We start from the raw sequence: 18,966 nt of genomic DNA, 5'->3' as shown, positions 1-18,966 counted from the left end.
CTCTCCTAACTTTTCTTTTGGTCACTAAGGGCAATTTATCATGGCCAATCTACCTAACCTGCACATCTTTGGACTGTGGGAGGAAACCGGAGCACCTGGAGGAAACCCACACAGAAACGGGGAGAACATGCAGAGAGTGACCCAGCGGGGAATCAAACCTGGGACCCTGGCGCTGTGAAGCCACAGTGCTAACCATTTGTGCTACACTGTAAATCATCCCTGTAAATTCTATGATCTGCATGTGTATTATAAGTTATATGTTTTATTGTTGTAGTTCTACCATCCGACTAGCAGTTGGGGTGAGTACGGAGTCCCACGACCGGGATACACCATGTGCTCCATCAGAAGGTGTTTGTCAGGAGTCGATAGTAGTCGCAGTTTAAATTAGTTCTGTTGTATCTTAGCCTAAGTTAGTGATAGACATTTATTTCCAACTGTATTCATCTTAGATATTTTAGTTATTATTTAATGTAGTGTTAGTAATAAACAGCTTTGTTTATAAAACAAAGTCTAATGTTCTTTGTTCACATCAGCCCAATCAAAGAACATTACATCTACCAGAACTTGGGAGCGAAGCTGGCAAAAAGACCGGGTTCGACAAGACAAAGATTGCTCTTTTCAGGACCAAGGTGCAATTTGGCATGATGTACCTGACTTGCTCATGGGACACACATCGGGGTAGAGAAGATCATTTTGATAGGCCGGTGGAGCCGACTAACTTGAGAAAGGATTATGGGCTTGGGGCATTTGAGGATTCTGGGTGGGTTCACCTGCATGTTTGAGGTAAGACATTGTGCTCAAGGGTGTGAGTACTTGTTTTGTGATTTTTCTGCTGTTTACAATTTACTATGTTCTTTAAATGCATAATTTGATAGTTTAGTAATATCTGCCACCCCGCGTGTTGGGTATAGGCATTGGGTGTATTAAAGCATTTGTTGGGTATAGTGGGAAGCGCAGGGGGGTGGGAGAGGAGATATGGGATGAAGGAGCGTGGGGTACACAATTAAAAATGGTTTTTTTTTCCAAGTGGGTGGGGATAGCAAACCTGGGGCCGTGAGGTTTTCTTTGCTTGGTATGGGAGAAGGGGGGGGGGGGGGTGAAGGGTGGGTTGCTGACGACGCCTGTTTCTTAATGGAGTTATTGGATGGAGGGGGGTTGGCGGCAGCAATCTTGGATGGGGCCCAGAGTTGGGCAAGGCAGAGACCATTAGGATTAAGGTATGGCTGATCACGGTGGGAGGGTCGTTTGGAGCCCCCATGACCAGGCTGGTCTCATGGAATGTGAGGGGATTGATAAGGCCAATTAAATGATCTCAGGTGTTCACCCATTTAAAAAGTTTAACAGCAGACGTGGTCTTTTCGCAGAAGACTCACCTGAGGGTTAGGGACCAAACAAAGTTCAAGAAAAGGATGGATGGGACAAGTATTTCATTCGGGGATGGATATGAAGATGGGAGGGGGGGTGTGGCCACGGTGCTTATAAATACGAGGGTGGCTTTTCGGCGAGTAACATAGTGGGGGATCCGGGGAGAAGATACGTGATGATGAGTGGAAGGTAGGAGGAGGTTCCTGTGGTGTTAGTGAATGTGTAAGCTCCTAACTGAGATAATGTGGAATTCATCAAGAAGGCGTTGGCGAGGGTTCCAGTTGGTTAATTATGGGAGGATATTGATGTGTTAGGCAGGTTGGTTCGATGTGGACTGCACTCGATGCAGGGAAGTTATAAACAGACGTCTAACACAGGAGAAGATCCAACACTGTTTTATTCAACTAGATGAACTGCTGTACATATTCAGCTGTGGGTCGACACTATACTGATCTGACCCTGTAGTAGCCTGACCAGACTTACTAGCTACCACATGGTGTTTGTGCTTGCTAGCTCGTGAACTCTGACTGTCTCAGTAGCTGGGTCCCGAGAGAGCGGGAAACCTAGTGCCCTCTGGCTTTACAGTGGTAGTGTCCTGTCTGGTGGTTGGCTGTGCTGTGTTGTATGCTTACTGGTCATCGTATGTGTCAATCACCGCCTGTCTGCATCTCATTATATACATGAGTGGATATTATGACATCTCCCCCCTTTTATTTTTGAGTTAAATAAATACTGAGGTTTGCATATATATAAATATATATATATGCCTGACTATACACAAACGGTGATTGAACAAATGTATATACATGGGAAGATGTCGATAGTGCAGATACATGGCAAACTAAGCAATATTTACAAGAGTTAAGTCGATGGATTCAGTCACCAAAATTACAAAAGTTAAGTCTACAGATTCAGTCTTTGTGGCGGGCAACAAATTCTTGTCAATCGCTGCAGAGGTGGATCAGGAGCAGCCTGCACGTGGAGAGGTGGGATCGCTGCCATTGCGGTGGTCGCGTGGGCCGGCAGGATTGCTGGCATATCGGTGGCCTCGTGGCAGAGTACGTCCGGAGGAAGCATGATAGCCAGCAGTGCACTGCGGTCAGGTGGTGGGTGTGGAACCCTTTGCAATGCCCGTCTGTTGCGCCATAGCAGGGAGCCATCAGCCATGCGAACTATGAAAGACCTCGGGGCAACTTGTTTCACAACAAAAGCTGTGGCTGACCAACAGCCCTCAGGCAACTGGACGTGAACATGATCGGCTGGAGCCAGCTCAGGTAAATCCGTGGCATGAGCATCATATGTGGCCTTCTGTTGGGCCCGGGACTGCTGCACCTTTTGTAGTACCGTGAGGTGGTCAAGGTCTGGAACATGGATGGCTGGAACTATGGTCCTCAGAGTGCGATTCATGAGCATCTGCACTGGAGACAACCCAGTGGACAGTGGGGTTGCCCTGTATGCCAGCATTGCCAGGTTGAAGTCGGAGCCTGAGTCTGCAGCTTTGCACAGCAACCGCTTGACAATATGGACCCCTTTCTCGGCCTTCCCGTTTGATTGCGGGTAGTGGGGACTGGAGGTAACGTGACGGAAGTTGTAGGACTGTGCAAAATCAGACCATTCTTGGCTGTAAAAGCATGGACCTTTGTCGCTCATTACCGTGAGTTGTGTCCCGTGCCTGGCGAACGTTTCTTTGCAGGATTTGAGGACCACCTTCGACGTGAGGTCGGACAGTTTCACCACTTCTGGGTAACTGGAGAAGTAGTCGACCAGGAGTACGTAGTCACGCCCCTTGGCGTGAAAAAGGCCTACACCTACTTTGGACCACGGAGAGATCACAATCTCGTGCTGTTGCAGTGTTTCCTTGGGTTGAGCCGGTTGAAACTTCTGACAGGTGGGGCAGTTGAGGACCGTGTTGGCAATATTCTGGTTAATGACCGGCCAGTAAACCGCCTCCCGAGCTCTGTGTCGGCATTTCTCAACTCCAAGGTGACCCTCATGGAGTTGATCCAGCACCATAGCCTGCATGCTTTGAGGAATAACGATCCTGTCGAGTTTCAGAAGGATTCCCTCCACAACCGTCAGCTCGTCTTTAACATTAAAGAATTGGGGACATTGTCCCTTCTGCCAGCTATGGGTAAGGTGCTGCATCACACGCTGCAGTAAAGGATCCTTGGCCATTTCCTCACAAATTTGGACCACCCGTTCGTCAGAGGCTGGGAAGTTGGTGGCACACAACTGCACTTGCGCTTCTATGTGGCAGATAAAGTCACCTTGTTCACACGGTGTGGTGATGGACCAGGATAGGGCATCTGCAATGATTAGCTCTTTGCCTGGCGTGTAGACAAGTTTAAAGTCATAGCGGCGGAGTCGAAGAAGAATTCGCTGTAACCGAGGTGCCATGTCATTTAAATCCTTCTGGATTATGTGGACTAGAGGCCTATGGTACGTTTCACCGTGAATATCGGCAGGCCGTAAACGTAATCATGAAACTTGACTATTCATGACCCACACACTCCTTTTCGATCTGGGCATACCGTTGCTCAGTGGGTGTCATGGCCCTGGAGGCATATGCCACTGGAGCCCAGGACGAGGAGTCATCTCGCTGGAGGAGCACCGCCCCAATGCAGTCCTGGCTTGCATCAGTTGATATCTTGGTTTCCTTGGTTGGGTCGAAGAACGCTAGAACTGGGGCTGTGGTGAGCTTTGCCTTCAGCTCACGCCATTCCGCTTCATGTGTGGGCAGCCACTGGAATTCCGCTGACTTCTTGACGAGATGGCGGAGGGTCGTGGTGTGGGATGCCAGATTGGAAATGAATTTCCCGAGAAAGTTGACCATCATGAGGACGCGGAGGACCGCCTTCTTGTCCTCCGGGGTCTTCATGGCGTTGATCGCCAAGACCTTGTCGGCGTCTGGCCTCACACCCTGCCGCGGATGTGGTCGCCTAGAAACTTTATATCAGATTGACCAAATGAGCACTTGGCCCTGTTGAACTGGAGACCATGTTCGTGAATTCGCTGGAAGACCTGCTTGAGGCGAGCGATGTGTTCCTGAGGCATTGTGGACCAGATGATCACGTCATCCACGTATACTCGTACCCCCTCAATGCCCTCCATCATCTGCTCCATGATGCGATGAAACATTTCGGAGGCTGATATGATACCGAAAGGCATGAGGTTGTAACAGTAGCGGCCGAACGGGGTGTTGAACGTGCACAGCTTGCGACTGGACGCATCCAGCTGTATTTGCGAAAAACCCCGAGAGGCGTCCAGCTTAGTGAAGAATTTGGCACGAGCCATCTCACTGGTTAACTCTTCACGCTTTGGGATCGGGTAGTGCTCCCGCATGATGTTGCGGTTTAGATCTGTGTGATCAATGCAAATGGGGACCTCTCCTGATGACTTCTTTAAGCATACCATGGAGCTGACCCAGTCTGTTGGCTCCGTGGCCTTTGAGATGATGCCCTGGTCTTGGAGGTCCTGAAGTTGCTTTATCTGACGATCCTTGAGGGGCGCCGGCACCCGGCGTGGTGTATGGATTACAGGGGTGGTGTTCGGTTTGAGCAGTATTTTGTATCGGTACGGGAGCATGCCCATTCCATCGAATACACTGTGGTACTGCGTGATAATGCCGTCTATGTCGTCTTGCAAATTTCCATCGCGTGAGGCCGTCGCTGGTGACGATGACATGGTGTTGACTTGCTGAACCAGGTTCAGAGCTTGCAGGCACAAGCACCGAGCAGGGATGCCCTGTCAGGACTGACAATTTCAAATCGTAACGTTGCCTTGATTGCCTTGTTGGATACCTCTAGTTGACCAGAGCCACTGGCAGCTATGGCATTGCCATTGTAGTCAAGGGGCTGGCAGGCCGGTGGAAGAATGCTTGGTCGGGCCCGGATGGTGTCGAGGTCGGATTGTGAGATGAGGTTTGCAGACGCGCCGGTGTCCAGTTTAAATCGGATACGAGCCTTGTTAACTGTGAGGACAGCACACCACTCGTCGTCGGGATCCATACTGAGGATCGAGAGGCATTGCGCAGGTGTGGTGGAGGCCAGTTCATGTGTGTTTATGATGCCCACCCGATATGGAGACTTGAGGCAGTCAGCACCAGGGTCCGTTGGGCTGTCGGGATCAGAATCTGGCATGCCTTGTTGTATTGAGCGGATACTTCTGCGCCGCAGCTGGGATCGCTGGCTGCTGAGCGGTGGAGCGGATCTGCAGAGGGCTGCGTAGTGGCCAAACTTGCCACACTGGAGACATCAGCGTCCTCTTGCCAGACATTGCCGCTTTAAATGGGCGGAGCCACAATTTGGACACGTCATGACGCTGACGTCAGCGCGATCCGTGTGCCATCACGAGTGCGCAGTGCGGTCGGCCGACGTAAGCACCTGCGCAGTCGGGTTTTTGGTCTCATCGTCCACTCTGTCGTGGCGCGCATGTGCAGGGATCCGAGAAAAGTGCGTGAAACGGCCACTCTCCTCGATGCCCAGGCCCTGCATCTGTGCAATGGCCTGCACCCTTTCTGCATCGTGGGAGGCCAGCTTTGCAGTTTCTGCCGCCTCGATGTGAGAGTAACGATTCTTGGCATGCTCATGGACAACGCACGTCTCGATAGCGACAGAGAGGGTCAACTGTTTGATTTTAAAGAGCTGCTGCCACGGAGTCGGAGTGGACCCCGAAAACGATCTGATCCCGGATCATGGAATCAGCCGTCGAGTCATAGTTACATGACTGCGCTAGGATGCGGAGATGGGTCAAGAAGGACTGAAAAGATTCATCCTTACCCTGAAGCCTCTGCTGGAAGATGTACCATTCAAAGCTCTCATTCACCTCAATGTCACAGTGGCTGTCGAACTTCAGCAGGACTGTTTTGAATTTTGTTTTGTCTTCGCCGTCGGCGAACATAAGCGAATTGTAGATATGGATGGTGTGGTTCCCAGCTGTGGAGAGAAATAGTGTGATCTTCCTGGCATCTGATGCTGCCTCGAGGTCGGAGGCCTCGATGTACAAGAGGAACTTTTGCTTGAAGATTTTCCAGTTGGCGCCGAGGTTTCCGGAGATGCGGAGTTGCGGAGGAGGCTGGATGTTTTCCATTTCGCTGGATGGCTGCTTGCTGGTCGATGCTGATTCACTCGAGGTAGGTCCGTCAAGATCAATATCACTCTGGTGTCATGATGAGTTAGGCTGGTTGGTTCGATGTGGACTGCACTCGATGCAGGGAAGTTAGAAACAGACGTCTAACACAGGAGAAGATCCAACACTGTTTTATTCAACTAGATGAACTGCTGTACATATTCAGCTGTGGGTCGACCCTATACTGATCTGACTAGTGACCTTGTAGTAGCCTGACCAGACTTACTAGCTCCCGCATGGTGTTTGTGCTTGCTGGCTCGTGGACTCTGACTGTCTCAGTAGCTGGGTCCCGAGAGAACGGGAAACCTAGTGGTAGTGTCCTGTCTGGTGATTGGCTGTGCTGTGTGGTGTGCTTACTGGTCATCCTATGTATCAATCACTGCCTGTCTGCATCTCATTATATACATGAGTGGATATTATGACAGGTATTAATTGTGTGCTTGACCCTAGGCTGGAATGGTCGTGCCCCAAATCCTTGAAAGTATCAGGGGTGACAAAAGAGTTGCTTGGTTTTATGGAGTAGATGGGGGATGTGGCTCCATGAAGGTTTTGGGTGCCCGAAGGCCAAGGAGTTTTCTTTCTTCTCACATGTACATCGAATGTACTCTGTATCGACTTCCTTATTATGGATAAGGGACTGCTTCCAGGGGTGGTAGAATCGGAATACTCAGCGATTGTCATATTGGACCACACGCTGCACTTTGTAGATCTGTGCATGGAGAAGGGGGCACCTAGCAACAGCTGTGGAGTTTGGATATGGCACTGTTGGCAGATAAGGGGGCAAATGATAAGGCTATAGGCAGGAATGTTGAATTCAATAAAACAAGAAGGTCACTGGTTGCGTTGAAAGCGGTAACTATGGTGGAGCTGATCTCGATAGAGAGAAGATGGGGAGGATGGAAGGACAGATTGGTGGAGGCCATTTGGGTAGTGGATCGGCAGTATTCGGAAACCCCAGAGGAGCAGTTGTTGAAGGAGAGGAAGAAGCTCCAGCTGGAGTTTGGATTGCTGTCGACGGGGAAGGCGGTTGCCCAGTTGAGTCAGGTGCAGGGGGCGTTTTACAAGGAGAAGGCCAGTAGGTTGTTGGCACATCAGCTGAGACGGCAGATGGCTTTGAGGGAGATTTGGCAAATAAAGGATCCTGGGGGCGGGCGGGTCTCTGATCCAGGTATGGTGAATGGGGTGTTTGAGCTTTTTACCGGGGCAGTACAAGTCGGAGCCGCCAGGGGGAAGGACGCGGACATGAAACTGTTCTTGGCCAGGTTGGATTTCCTGGTTGTGGAGGAGGGGAAAGTGCAGGGGCTGTAGGCCCCACTTGGGTTAGAAGAAGTATGAAGTGCATTAATTCAATGTGCTCTGGACTGAGGTGGGTTCTCAGTGGAATTTTTTTTAAAGTTTGTAATGGAGCTGGGGCATCATCTATTGGGAATATTCAATAAAGATCAAGAGGAGTTTGGGTCTAATCGGCCTATATCGTTACTGAATGCATATGCAAAGTTACTGGCTAAGGTGCTGCTTGCAACATGCTTGGACGATTGTCTGCACGTGGTGACAGCTAATGACCAGGTGGGGTTTGTGAAGGGGCGACAATTGTCAAGCAATATAAAGAAGTTATTGAATATGGTGATGACGCCCTCGACTGTTCAGGAAACAGAGGTAATAAATTCCATGGACATGGGGACGGCGTTCAACCGGATTGAGTGGGAGTATCTTTTCAACGTTTCGAGTGGGACGTTTTTGGTTTGGACCTGGGTTCATTGCCTGGATTAGGCGGATGTACAGGGCCCCCATGGCTAGTGTTCGCGCTAACACAAGAAGTTTGGGGTATTTTCATTTTCACCAGTGGCAAAATGGCACAGTCGTTAGCACTGCTGTCTTGCAGAGCTAGGGACCCAGGTTCAATTCTGGCCTTGGGTGACTGTCTGTGTACGTTCTCTTCGTGGCTGCGTAGGTTTACTCCAGTTTCCTCCCACAGTCCAAAGATGTGCAGGTTAGGTGGATTGGCCATGATAAATTGCTCGTTAGTGCCCAGTGATGTGCAAGTTAGGTTACGGGGTTACAGGTATAGGCGGACTGGATCGGTGCAGACTCAATGGGCTGAATGGCCTCCTTCTGCACTATAGCGATTCTATAATTTGCACAGGAGTTCAAGGCAGGTGTGCCCACTCTTCCTGTTTTTTGCATTGGCGATTGCACTTAGGGCATCGACGGAGTGGTGGAGAATAGAGAGTGCCCTATATGCGGACAACCTGTTATATGTGATGAACCCGATCACCAGTATGATAGGATTATGGAGATGCTGAGTAAATTTGGCTCTTTTTCAGGGTTCACATGAAACATGGGAAAGAGTGAGGTGTTTCCAGTGAGTTGCCAGGAACAAGGTTGGGGACTGGAGAAGTTGCTGTTTCCATTGGTCAGGTCGAGTTTTCGGTATCTGGGAATTCGGGTGGCACTTAGCTGGGCTCTGTAAACACCAGTTGAATATGGCAAACTTGGTCGAGGGGGTGAAGAAGGATTTTTAAAAATGGGATGTATTCCCATTAACGCTGCCAGGGGGCAGCACGGTGGCGCAGTGGTTGGCACGGCTGCCTCACGGCACCGAGGACCCTGTTCGATTCCGGCCCCGGGTCACTGTCCATGTGGAGTTTGCACATTCTCCCCGTGTCTGTGCGGGTCTCAGCCCACACCCCAAAGATGTGCAGGGTAGGTGGATTGGGCATGCGTAATTGCTCCTTAATTGGAATAAAAATAATTGGGCACTCTAAATTAAAAAAAAAAAACACTGACAGAGCGGGTTTAAAATGTGAAAATGACGATCCTTCTGAAATGTTAATTTATTTTCCTGAATCTTCTGCCTAAATGTTTTTTGGGAGGGTAAATAGGATAATTTTAGCCTTTGTATGGGCAGGTAAGGTGCCTCGGAGCCATTTTGCAGCGGAACAGGTGGTCGGCGGGGTTGTGGGGTTGGCGCTGCTAAATTTGATGAGCTATAATTAGGCGGCAATTGTTGAGGGAGGGTTAGTTTGGGGGTGGATGGAGGAAGCTTTGTGTATAACGCCGAGTCTGAGGGCACTGGTGATGGCTCCACTTCCGTTCTCACTGTCCAATACTGTACGAGTCTGGTGGGGTTGCCTAGTTAAGAATTTGGAATCAGTTTAGGCAACATTTTAAGCTGCAGGGAATGTCGTTGTGGACACCAATTAGTGGAAATAATAGATTTGTAACAGCGGGATTGGATTCGACATACAGGGTTTGGGAACGTGAGGGGATAGAGAGATTCAGGGACTTGATTGTGGAGGGTAGATTTGCACAGTTGGAAATCACATGGAACTGATAGAAATGTTTCAGCTTCCGAGGTGGAATGGATTCCGGTACTTGCAGGTTAGGACTTATGTGAGGAAGGAGCTGGCCACGTTCCATGGTTACGGACCCGTTCGTTGCTGGAAAAGATAGTGGGCGGGATTCTCCGACCTCACACCGGGTCGGAGAATCGCCGGGGGGGCGGCGTGAATCCCGCCCCGGCCGGCCGCCGAATTCTCCGGCACCGAAAATTTGTCTGGGGCGCGAATAACGCTGCGTCGGAAGGCCCCCCCCCCCCCGGGCGATTCTCCGGCCCGCTGCTGTCATGCCAGTCCCACCGGTGTGACTCAAACCACCTACCTTACCGGCAGGATTGGTGGCGCGGACGGGCTCCAGGGTCCTGGGGGGGGCGCGGGGCGATCTGGCCCCGGGGGGTGCCCCCACCGTGGCCTGGCCCGCAATCAGGGCCCACCGATCCGCGGGCAGGCCTGTGCCGTGGTGGCACTCTTTTCCTTCCGGCTCGGCCATAGCCTCCGCGATGGGCGATGCGGAAGCAAAAAAAACACTGCGCATGCGCGGGGATGACGTCAGCTGCCGCTGATGCTCCCGTGCATGCGCGGACTTCCGCTGGCCGGCACAGTCCCTTCGGCCCCAGCTGGCGTGGCACCAAAGACCTTTCCCGCCGGCCGGCGGCGCGCCAACCACTCCGGCGCGGGCCTAGCCCCTCAAGGTGAGGGCTTGGCCCCTAAAGATGCAGAGAAATCCGCACCTTTGGGGCGGCCCGACGCCGGAGTGGTTCCCGCCACTCCATCACGCCGGGACACCCCACCCCGCCGGGTCGGGGAGAATCCCGGCCAGTGTCTGAGGATGAGATTGGAGAGGGTAAGATCTCCGATATATATAGGCAGTTAATGGAGAGGGAGAGAAACTCACTGGAGGAGATAAGGAGGAAGTGGGGGGAGGAACTGGTATTTGAGGGGGGGGCTGTGTGGAGTGAGGCCTTACGTCAGATAAACTTGAGCTCATGTGCGAGATTGAACTTAATTCAATTTAACGTGGTGCACACTGCACATATGACAAAGATGCGCATGAATGGGTTCTTTCCGGAGGTGGAGGAAAGATGCGAGTGATGTTTAAGGGACCGATAAACCACACACACATGTTCTAGACCTGTCCACAATTGGCAAAATACTGGGAGTCCTTTTCGGGAACAATGTCAGAGATTTTAGGGACAAACATGGTTCCGAGGCATGGGTGGCGCTATATGGGGTATTGGAAGATCCTGGAATGCAGGAGGGGAGAGAGGCTGATGTGCTGGCCTTTGCCTCCCTGTTAGCCCAGAGGAGGATTTTGTTAGGTGGCAGGCTCCAGAGCTGCCAAGGGCAATAGAGTGGGGTGGGTGACCTGCCAGAATTTTTACATTTGGAGAAGATAACATTTGCCATTTGGGGTTCGGAGGAGTGGCGCTACTCAAAGTGGAGGCTGTTCATCTCCTTCTACAAGAGTTGGTAAGGCTGCCCTCCACTTTTCCCTCCCGCGACAACATTTTGAAAAAACAATTGGAAAATTCCAGCCAAAGTCTTTCACAGGGATTAATGAATGGAGAAAATGCTGTAGTTTCTACTCCCATTTTAGAATAGTTTGCAATGGCTGTTTCTTTAATAGTGAATCCTTTAATGTCAAAACCCTGACTGGTACACTTGCAAGGGAATATATCCTGGCTGGATTCTCCGATCCTGAGACTAAATGTTGACACCGGAGCGGGATTCAGGGACTTCGACGACAGCAAAACTGGCGCCGCACCGGACTGATTCAGCAACTGTAAAAGGGCAGCACCAGCGCCACATGGAACACAATCGATTTCACTGAGAAATGGTGCCATATTCGCGATTGACACTCAAGAGGCTGACAAGCTGCAGTCGCATATACACACTTCACTCCCCACACACACCATCCCAGCCAACAAGATGACATGCGGGGAGAGCAGCACCAAGTTTCACAGATGCCGAGCTGGAGATCCTCCTAGAAGCCATGGAGGAGAGGTGGGCAACCCTATATGCCGGTCCTGGGAAGGAGGCTGCCAGCCGCTGCCATTCACCATGCATGGGCGCAGGTGACCAAGGCGGTCAGCACCACTAGTAACACCATGCGGACCATCCTACACAACCTCCTCAGGGCCGACAGGGTGAGTAGGTAACACTGTGCCCCTGGCACCAACCCCCATCCCACACACCCGTGACCACCCCCCACCTCCCGAACAAGAGGGAGGCCAAACCCTCACCCAGCACCCATACTTGGTGCCATGACCGGAGGGCCGGGGAGGGGGGGGGGAGGGGCGTCCGTGCCCCTGGCCAGTCCCGTCCCTCCAGACGGTGAACCTGGAGGTGATCAGAGCATCCACTGCGCATTGGCCCTGGCGCATACGTTGTGCAGCCTCCCATGCCTGCCTAGTCCCATTGTCCTGTCCATCCTCCCCCTCCCCCGCATCCTCCTCATCAGACGAGGCCTGCCATTCATCCTCCTCTTCCAGCATCTTGCCACGCTGCTGCGTGATGTTGTGGAGGACCCAGCAGGTCGCCACGATGCGGGCAACTTCAGGATGCTGAAGCACCGATTGATCACTCCGCTGGTCGCTGCATGGGTGTCGTTGTGGCAGGGCTCCTCGTCGGCCTGTGGTCTTCGGATAGGCATCATCAACCACGACCACAGTGGATAACCCCTGTCACCCAGGAGGCAATACCCCAGCAGAGGGCGTGCCTCGAAGAGGCCATGAATCATCGAGTGTGCCAGGATGAAGGCGACGTTCACGTTGCCCGGTATCTAGCGCAGACGAGCATTATATGCAGCTGATGGTCATATTGTTATGAGCCAGGGCTTAGAAACTACAAAGTATATTATGAAGCTCATCTGACCTAGAACTTTTATGTTGAATTTGGCTAGGATGAGTACAAGAGCCTTCACTTCCGGTGTGATTCATCAGACTTCCTTGGCCCTTTTAGCAAAACAAAGTTTATTATAAGAATGTAGTTAACATTTATAAAGTAAGAATTTGGTATCAATTACAAACATGAAAAAACACACCAACAGCTGCAGTAATCTATGTATATAACTCTTAATGAATCCCCCTTCGTAGCTGTTCCAATTCAATATAAAATCCAATAAACCAAAACCCCTTTCAAGGATGTGGCCCAGCACACTGTAATCTCACTTGAATGGGACTGGTCCTTTCCCTGAGATTCTGATCCAGTTCCAACCAGCAGATTCAAAACTCCTTCCGGAAAGCAACTCGATCTTTAAAGTTACCAAGGCAGTTGTCACACCCCATGTGCTTTCAGTTCCCTGGAACAGCTTTTTAAAATTAAAACAGGGAAACAGTGCTTCTCTTCTGCAGTCCGAAGTAACAAACCAAAACTGAAACCCAAAAACCTAAGCCGCTCTCACCTGACAGCCACAGCCCAGCTCCACCCACAAGTCATGCGGTGAGACCAAACCTTTTTATCATAAATTTAGAGTACCCAATTATTATTTTATTTCCAATTAAGGGCCGATTTAGTGTGGCCAATCCACCTAACCTGCACAACTTTGGGCGGTGGGGGTCAAACCCACGCAGACACGGGGATAATGTGAAAACTCCACACGGACAGTGAACCAGGGCCGGGATTCGAAGCTGGGTCCTCAGCGCTGCAGTTCCAGTGCTAACCACTGTGCCACTGTGCTGCCATAGACCAAACCATCGAGTTTGTGTAGAACGGCCCGTCATCTGCAGGTGCTCGTACGGTGACATGCATCCCATCGATCTGCCCCTGGACTCAGGGCATGTCGCCGATGGCAGCAATCGCACTGTCCTGGCATCCTGGTGGGCTTGGTCCACAATGAAATGGATGTATTTTGCCGACCGGGCATATGCGGTCAGTTCATTTTTTTCCAATTAAGGGGCAATCTAGCGTGGCCAATCCACCTAGCTTGAATCTTTTGGGTTGCGGGGGCGAAACCCACGCAAACACAGGGAGAATGTGCAAACTCCACACGGGCAGTGACCCAGAGCTGGGATTGAAACTGGGACAGGCGCCGTGAGGCCGCAGTGCTAACCCACTGTGCCACCGTGCTGCCCCCGCGGACTCCATGATGGCGTGGATGCACCTGTGCACTGAGCTCTGTGAGATCCCAGACAGGCGCCTGGAAGGAGCCCATGGTGTAGCGGTTCAGGGCGACCGTCACCTTGATGGCCACTGGGGTGGGGTGTCCTCCCTCATTCCCCTGCGGTGCCAGGTGTGCCGTAATCTGGAAGATATGTTGCACTGTCTCCCTGCTCAGCCAGAGTCTTCGACAGTCTGGCAGGTCCTCGAATTACAGGACCTGCCAGTACACACAAGGCTTCATGTGGTGCATCCTTCGCACCTCCTCCTCCTTGGCTTGTTGAGTGGCTGGCTCTCCATCCTCACCAGCTGCCCCCTGTTCCGCTGCTGCAGTTTCCTCCTCCTTGAGCAGCTCCAGGACAAACAGCCGAAGGCCACCCCCAGGACAATGGCAGCTAGTTGGAAGGCCACCATTGTTGGTTGTATTCCAATTTCTATTGGCTGCAGGGGGTGAAAGGCCGACATGTTAACATGGTGCGTACCCTGGGCCCAACCAGGTCCAACTTGCTACATGGTGTCCCCGGTTGGCACTGCAGACTCTGCCCACATATGTCCCTGTCCCCCCCCCTCCTCTAATACCCCGGGCTCCATCAGTGTCCGGCACCGTGGAGGCCTCTGGCCTTGGCGTCCATCTCTGCTGTCAGGGGTACTGTCGGCTGGCACGGCCCATGCCAGCGGAATGCTCCACGGCACCTGTCCAGGGCCCCCGTAGGGGCTACAGTGGCCGTTGTCCTTGGGTGGACCGCCTGATGCCCGACGGCAGGTGGCGCACGGTTTGGGGGGATATGGTGGAGGGTGGGTGGTGGGCACCCATACGGTCGGTGTCACTCTGCAGAACCAAGGCCAACTAAGGTGCTCAGTACGGTGCATAGCAAGGTGGCTGCCTGGCATGCTGAGGCAGTGGCAGTCCGTGCCTGGACACTGCGCCAGTCGCATGGGGGTCACCCCGGCCATATGGCCCATTCCCTGGCCCCTGGCAGAGCCAACCCACCCCAGCCAATATCTGACCCGGCAGGCCACGATTGTGCCTCTCAGTGTCCTACCTCCTCTCGCTCCCTCATGAGCCTCAATGCCAGTTTCACGATTTTTAAAAGCCGAAGCGAACCTTTCCGTTGGAAATTCGGCCCATTGGACGCAGTGAATCGCGGCGGCCCCGGAGAATACCAGATTGGGCCCACTAATGATATGCCAAGAGTGTTTACTGTACGTATGTTCCGGAACGCATTGACGCACTGTTGAGGTGATGGAGAATTGGGATTTGGCGTGAAACCAGTGCCCGCCACAATTTCGACATCGGACCCCATTCTCCGCCCTTCGCATTTTCCGATTCTGGCATCGGTCAACGGAGAATCCCACCCCACATTCTTGCTTCCCACAACATTAACAGGTAATGAAATATCTTTATCATTTCACAGTGACTAAAGATTAGCAAAGCAGAAATTTACAGTAAGTGTAGTTAACCATTGGAAGTGTTAACTTGATGTCTCTTTGACACATATTTGATAGTTTGTCGTTTTTCTGGAATCCACAAAACATGGGGAGATTGAAGGGATGCTTAGGCCAATGCAAAACCTATATTTTATATTTGTTTGTGAAAGATTTGAGGACCATAAAAATGTACTGATTTACCTGCAACAAAAATCTTTGCTCCTCGGCTATTTGCCCAACTGACATGCAATTGAATATTGCATTCTGCCCAGAATTTGACTCCACCTCTTCAAGCTTCCGAAAGTGTGGAATTTTATCTGAAAACATAAACAGAGACTGGATGTTCATGCATTAATTGAAAACACTTGCAATTAGGACAGTGATTAAAAGACATTCCAGATTATAATTGGATAAGCCACTTCTGAACTGAGATGCTCAGAAATTTGGTAAATGTAAAGGAGATGACAGAATGCGGCTTTTCATTCTTTCTTCAGTACATTTTGATGTAATGGTTCATTAGAAAGGCTGTGAAGGTTTTCAAATAAATTCAAATGAAAAGCAAAGCAAATATTAAAACTCAAGCAATAATCCCTCTCTCGCGTTTGGTTTTAGAGTTGGTAAATGCAGTGAGCCTATCCCAATGCTATGAGCCAACCCATAGTTGTTGGCGAAACCTTTATAGATGCAGTGTGAACAAAAGTCCCCAAGACGTTGATAGAAAAAGGCTTGGTCAATTCAGTCTTTAGTTTACCTTATTTTGGGAAAGAAATCTTGGCTTTGCTTAGCATTTCTCTTGTGACTAAGAGAACATTTGGAAATCATAACCATATCCTATGAAACAGTGGTCGAACCATGACACACTGTAAGGCCATCCTTGGAGGTCACACCCTATCTCCTCTTTTCTATATGTTTGCTAAATTAAAATTGAAAACAAGGCACCAGCTGAACTAAAAAAAATTTTAAAAGATTAACAATGTTTGAAGCAGTTGAAACAGTTAGAAATGAGGATGAGCTGATGGCAGATTGGATTAGTGCCTGTCATTTGAGAGTACCTTGAAGAAATGGGTGTTTATTACTGCAGTGATGTCAGAGAGTGGGTGGAGCTGGGCTGTCTGTCAGCTTTTTACTTTCGCTTTAGGCTTTTTGCTGCAGGGTAGGTTTGGTAGTGTTGGAGAAGCTGCAATCACAGCAGGATGTGTGTGAATGTCTGCAAGCATATGAGTGTCCAATTGCTGATTTCAATGTGGTAACTGTTCTCAGTAGTGACATTAAGCCTGATGTCTTTCTGTTAAAAGGTGTTTTTAAGTCTTATGGATGTTAAAAGGAAAGTAAGAATTACATAGTGTTGTATTCTTTGGGGGTTGTATATGAATTGATGATTGCTAAGATGTTCACTGTATGTTGTAAAAGGGTTAACTTGAGTTCATATAATAAACATTGTTTTGCTTTAAAAAATACTTTTCCATTTCTGCTGTACCACACCTGTAGAGTAGGCCGTGTGCTCCCCATACCACAATCTATTAAAGGTTGTGGGTAAGGTGAACTCCATGATACACTTTGGGCACCCTGACACATAACATGCCTAAGACAGGGACAGGAGATTATGGGTTCCAGTGGAATACGCAAACCTGGAGAAGGGTACCAGAATGGTCTCAAAGCTTGAAAAATACAATGGATTATTCTGTTCCTCTCATAATTTTACAGCACAGGAGGACGATATTTAACTCAACTAATTGGTAGGTAATTGGGCTCTCAAAAAAATATCCATCCTCCAAAACCCATTCCCTGAATAATAACCCACGTCCTTCAGTAGTTTTTATTTGCCTGTATCTCTCCAGTTCATTCTTGAACTTGCTGTCATGAATCCTTTGCAACATTAGTTTATGCCCATGCTCATCACTTCTCCAGAAGACAAGTTCCTGATATCTTAGCTGTTTCAGAATACAGGTATTGCCAGAGACTTTACCAGTGAGGAGGTATGCGAAAAATAAAACAGGTTCACCCTGGGCCACTCTGGAGGTCCTTCTAATTATTCGGTGCAGGAAGCCTAACACCTGAGGACTTCCAGTGGTGACATAAAGGCAATGTCGCACGTTGGGTGATTCCTGCTAGAGCTTTTGCTTTTTGGCCCTTTTCACCCAGATTTGGGGGGAAATTTTATACGATTGGTCTTCAGAAGAGTGGTGGTAATTAGAGGATATCGAAAACCCAACAGAAGAATACAGGATGAAAAGGAACGAGCGCAAGTCCGCCTGAGATCTCGGGTTCGGGATGGAGTTCTGTGGGAGGAAAGTTAGCAGGAGCAAGTTCACCAGATAGGGCTGCACCCATTACAGTGGACACATTGGCCGAGGTGATGGAGGTGAAGTTTGAGCGCAATTTGCCAAGCATTTTAAGTGACATGGAAAGGAGATGATAGTAATGCTTAAACAGTTGATGGACGATACTTTTGACCCAATAAAAGAGGTTCTTGGAAAGACACAATGTCATTGCGTGAGCAAGGAGGTGTTGAAGGGGGTGGAGGATGCATTGTTGCGGCACAGTGAGCAGTTCGCCTCAATAGGAGAGGAGATACAGAAGGTAGAGGAGAGTAATAAAGAGCTGAGGGCCAAAGTGGAGGACTTGGAGAATAGGTCACGGCGGCAGAATCTGCAGATTGTTTGTTTGCCTGAGAAACTGGAGGGCTGGATGCCAATGGAGTACTTTTCGGAAATGTATGGAAAGTTGTTGGAGGAGAAGGAGAACACAGCCTCTTTGAGCTTAATAGGGCTCATCGATTGCTCCATCCGAAGCCAAAGATAAATGAGCTCCCGAGCGCTGTGACAGTCTGTTTCCACAGCTATCAGATGAAGGAGAAGGTGCTGAGATGCGCCAGAATCGAGAGGTGAGGTGGGAAGGCAGTGGTATTCATATATACCAGGACGTCATGGTGGAGCTGGCAAGACGATGGGCAGCCTTTAACAGGGTGAAGGCAGCGCTTTAGATGAGTAATGTGCGGTTCAGGTGGTCTACCCGACGAAGTTGAGAGTTACGCATAACTCCAAGGACTATTAGCTTGAGATGGCAAAAGAGGCGAGATGTTCATGCGGGCCGAAGGATTGGGGCTGAACTGAGTTTGGACTTTGTTTTTGTATGTTGTGGTGGGAGCAGATGGTTTGGGGCTGTTGGGGGTAAAGTGTTGGGGGGTTTTCCACTTTTGTTTGCTTGTTTAGAATGGCTGGGTGTGGGTTTTTTTGTCGATTTTTGTACTAGGTATGAGAGGGAATGTGGAGCAGGGCCAGAGGCCATGGTCTTGACTGATAGGAACGTGTGGGGGTTGGGGGATTGGTGAAGCGGGTGAGAGTTTTCTCGCATTTCAAAGGTTTGAGAGCTGATGTAGTGCTGTTGTAGGAGACCCAATTGAGGGTGAAGGACCAGGGTTAGGTTTCGGAAGGGTTGGATGAGTCAGGTGTTCCACTTGGGCTTTGAAAGTAGGGCCTGGGCAGCAGCGGTACTGGTAGGTAAGGGTGTTGGACTGGGTAAGAGAGTTAAAAGATGGTGGTGGATCAGGGGTGCGAGTACGTTGTAGTAACAGTGGCATTGGAGGGGAGATTGGTGGTGTTGGGTGGCA

The 18,966-nt window shown here is 50.2% G+C and overlaps 1 protein-coding gene across 1 annotated transcript in view; it reads right to left on the bottom strand.

The window, feature by feature from the left end:
• Positions 1–18,966, bottom strand: part of LOC140417302 (receptor-type tyrosine-protein phosphatase U-like) — a 1,277,635-nt gene that overhangs the window by 693,185 nt on the left and 565,484 nt on the right. Inside the window, exon 6 of the mRNA XM_072501194.1 lies at positions 15,558–15,673. Within this exon, the coding sequence (XP_072357295.1) occupies positions 15,558–15,673 (116 nt within the window). The remainder of the gene's footprint in view (positions 1–15,557; positions 15,674–18,966) is intronic.

Source organism: Scyliorhinus torazame, chromosome 1 (assembly GCF_047496885.1).
Source record: "Scyliorhinus torazame isolate Kashiwa2021f chromosome 1, sScyTor2.1, whole genome shotgun sequence".
Classification (NCBI taxonomy): Eukaryota; Metazoa; Chordata; class Chondrichthyes; order Carcharhiniformes; family Scyliorhinidae; genus Scyliorhinus; species Scyliorhinus torazame.
This window is presented reverse-complemented; position numbering and strand designations above follow the sequence as displayed.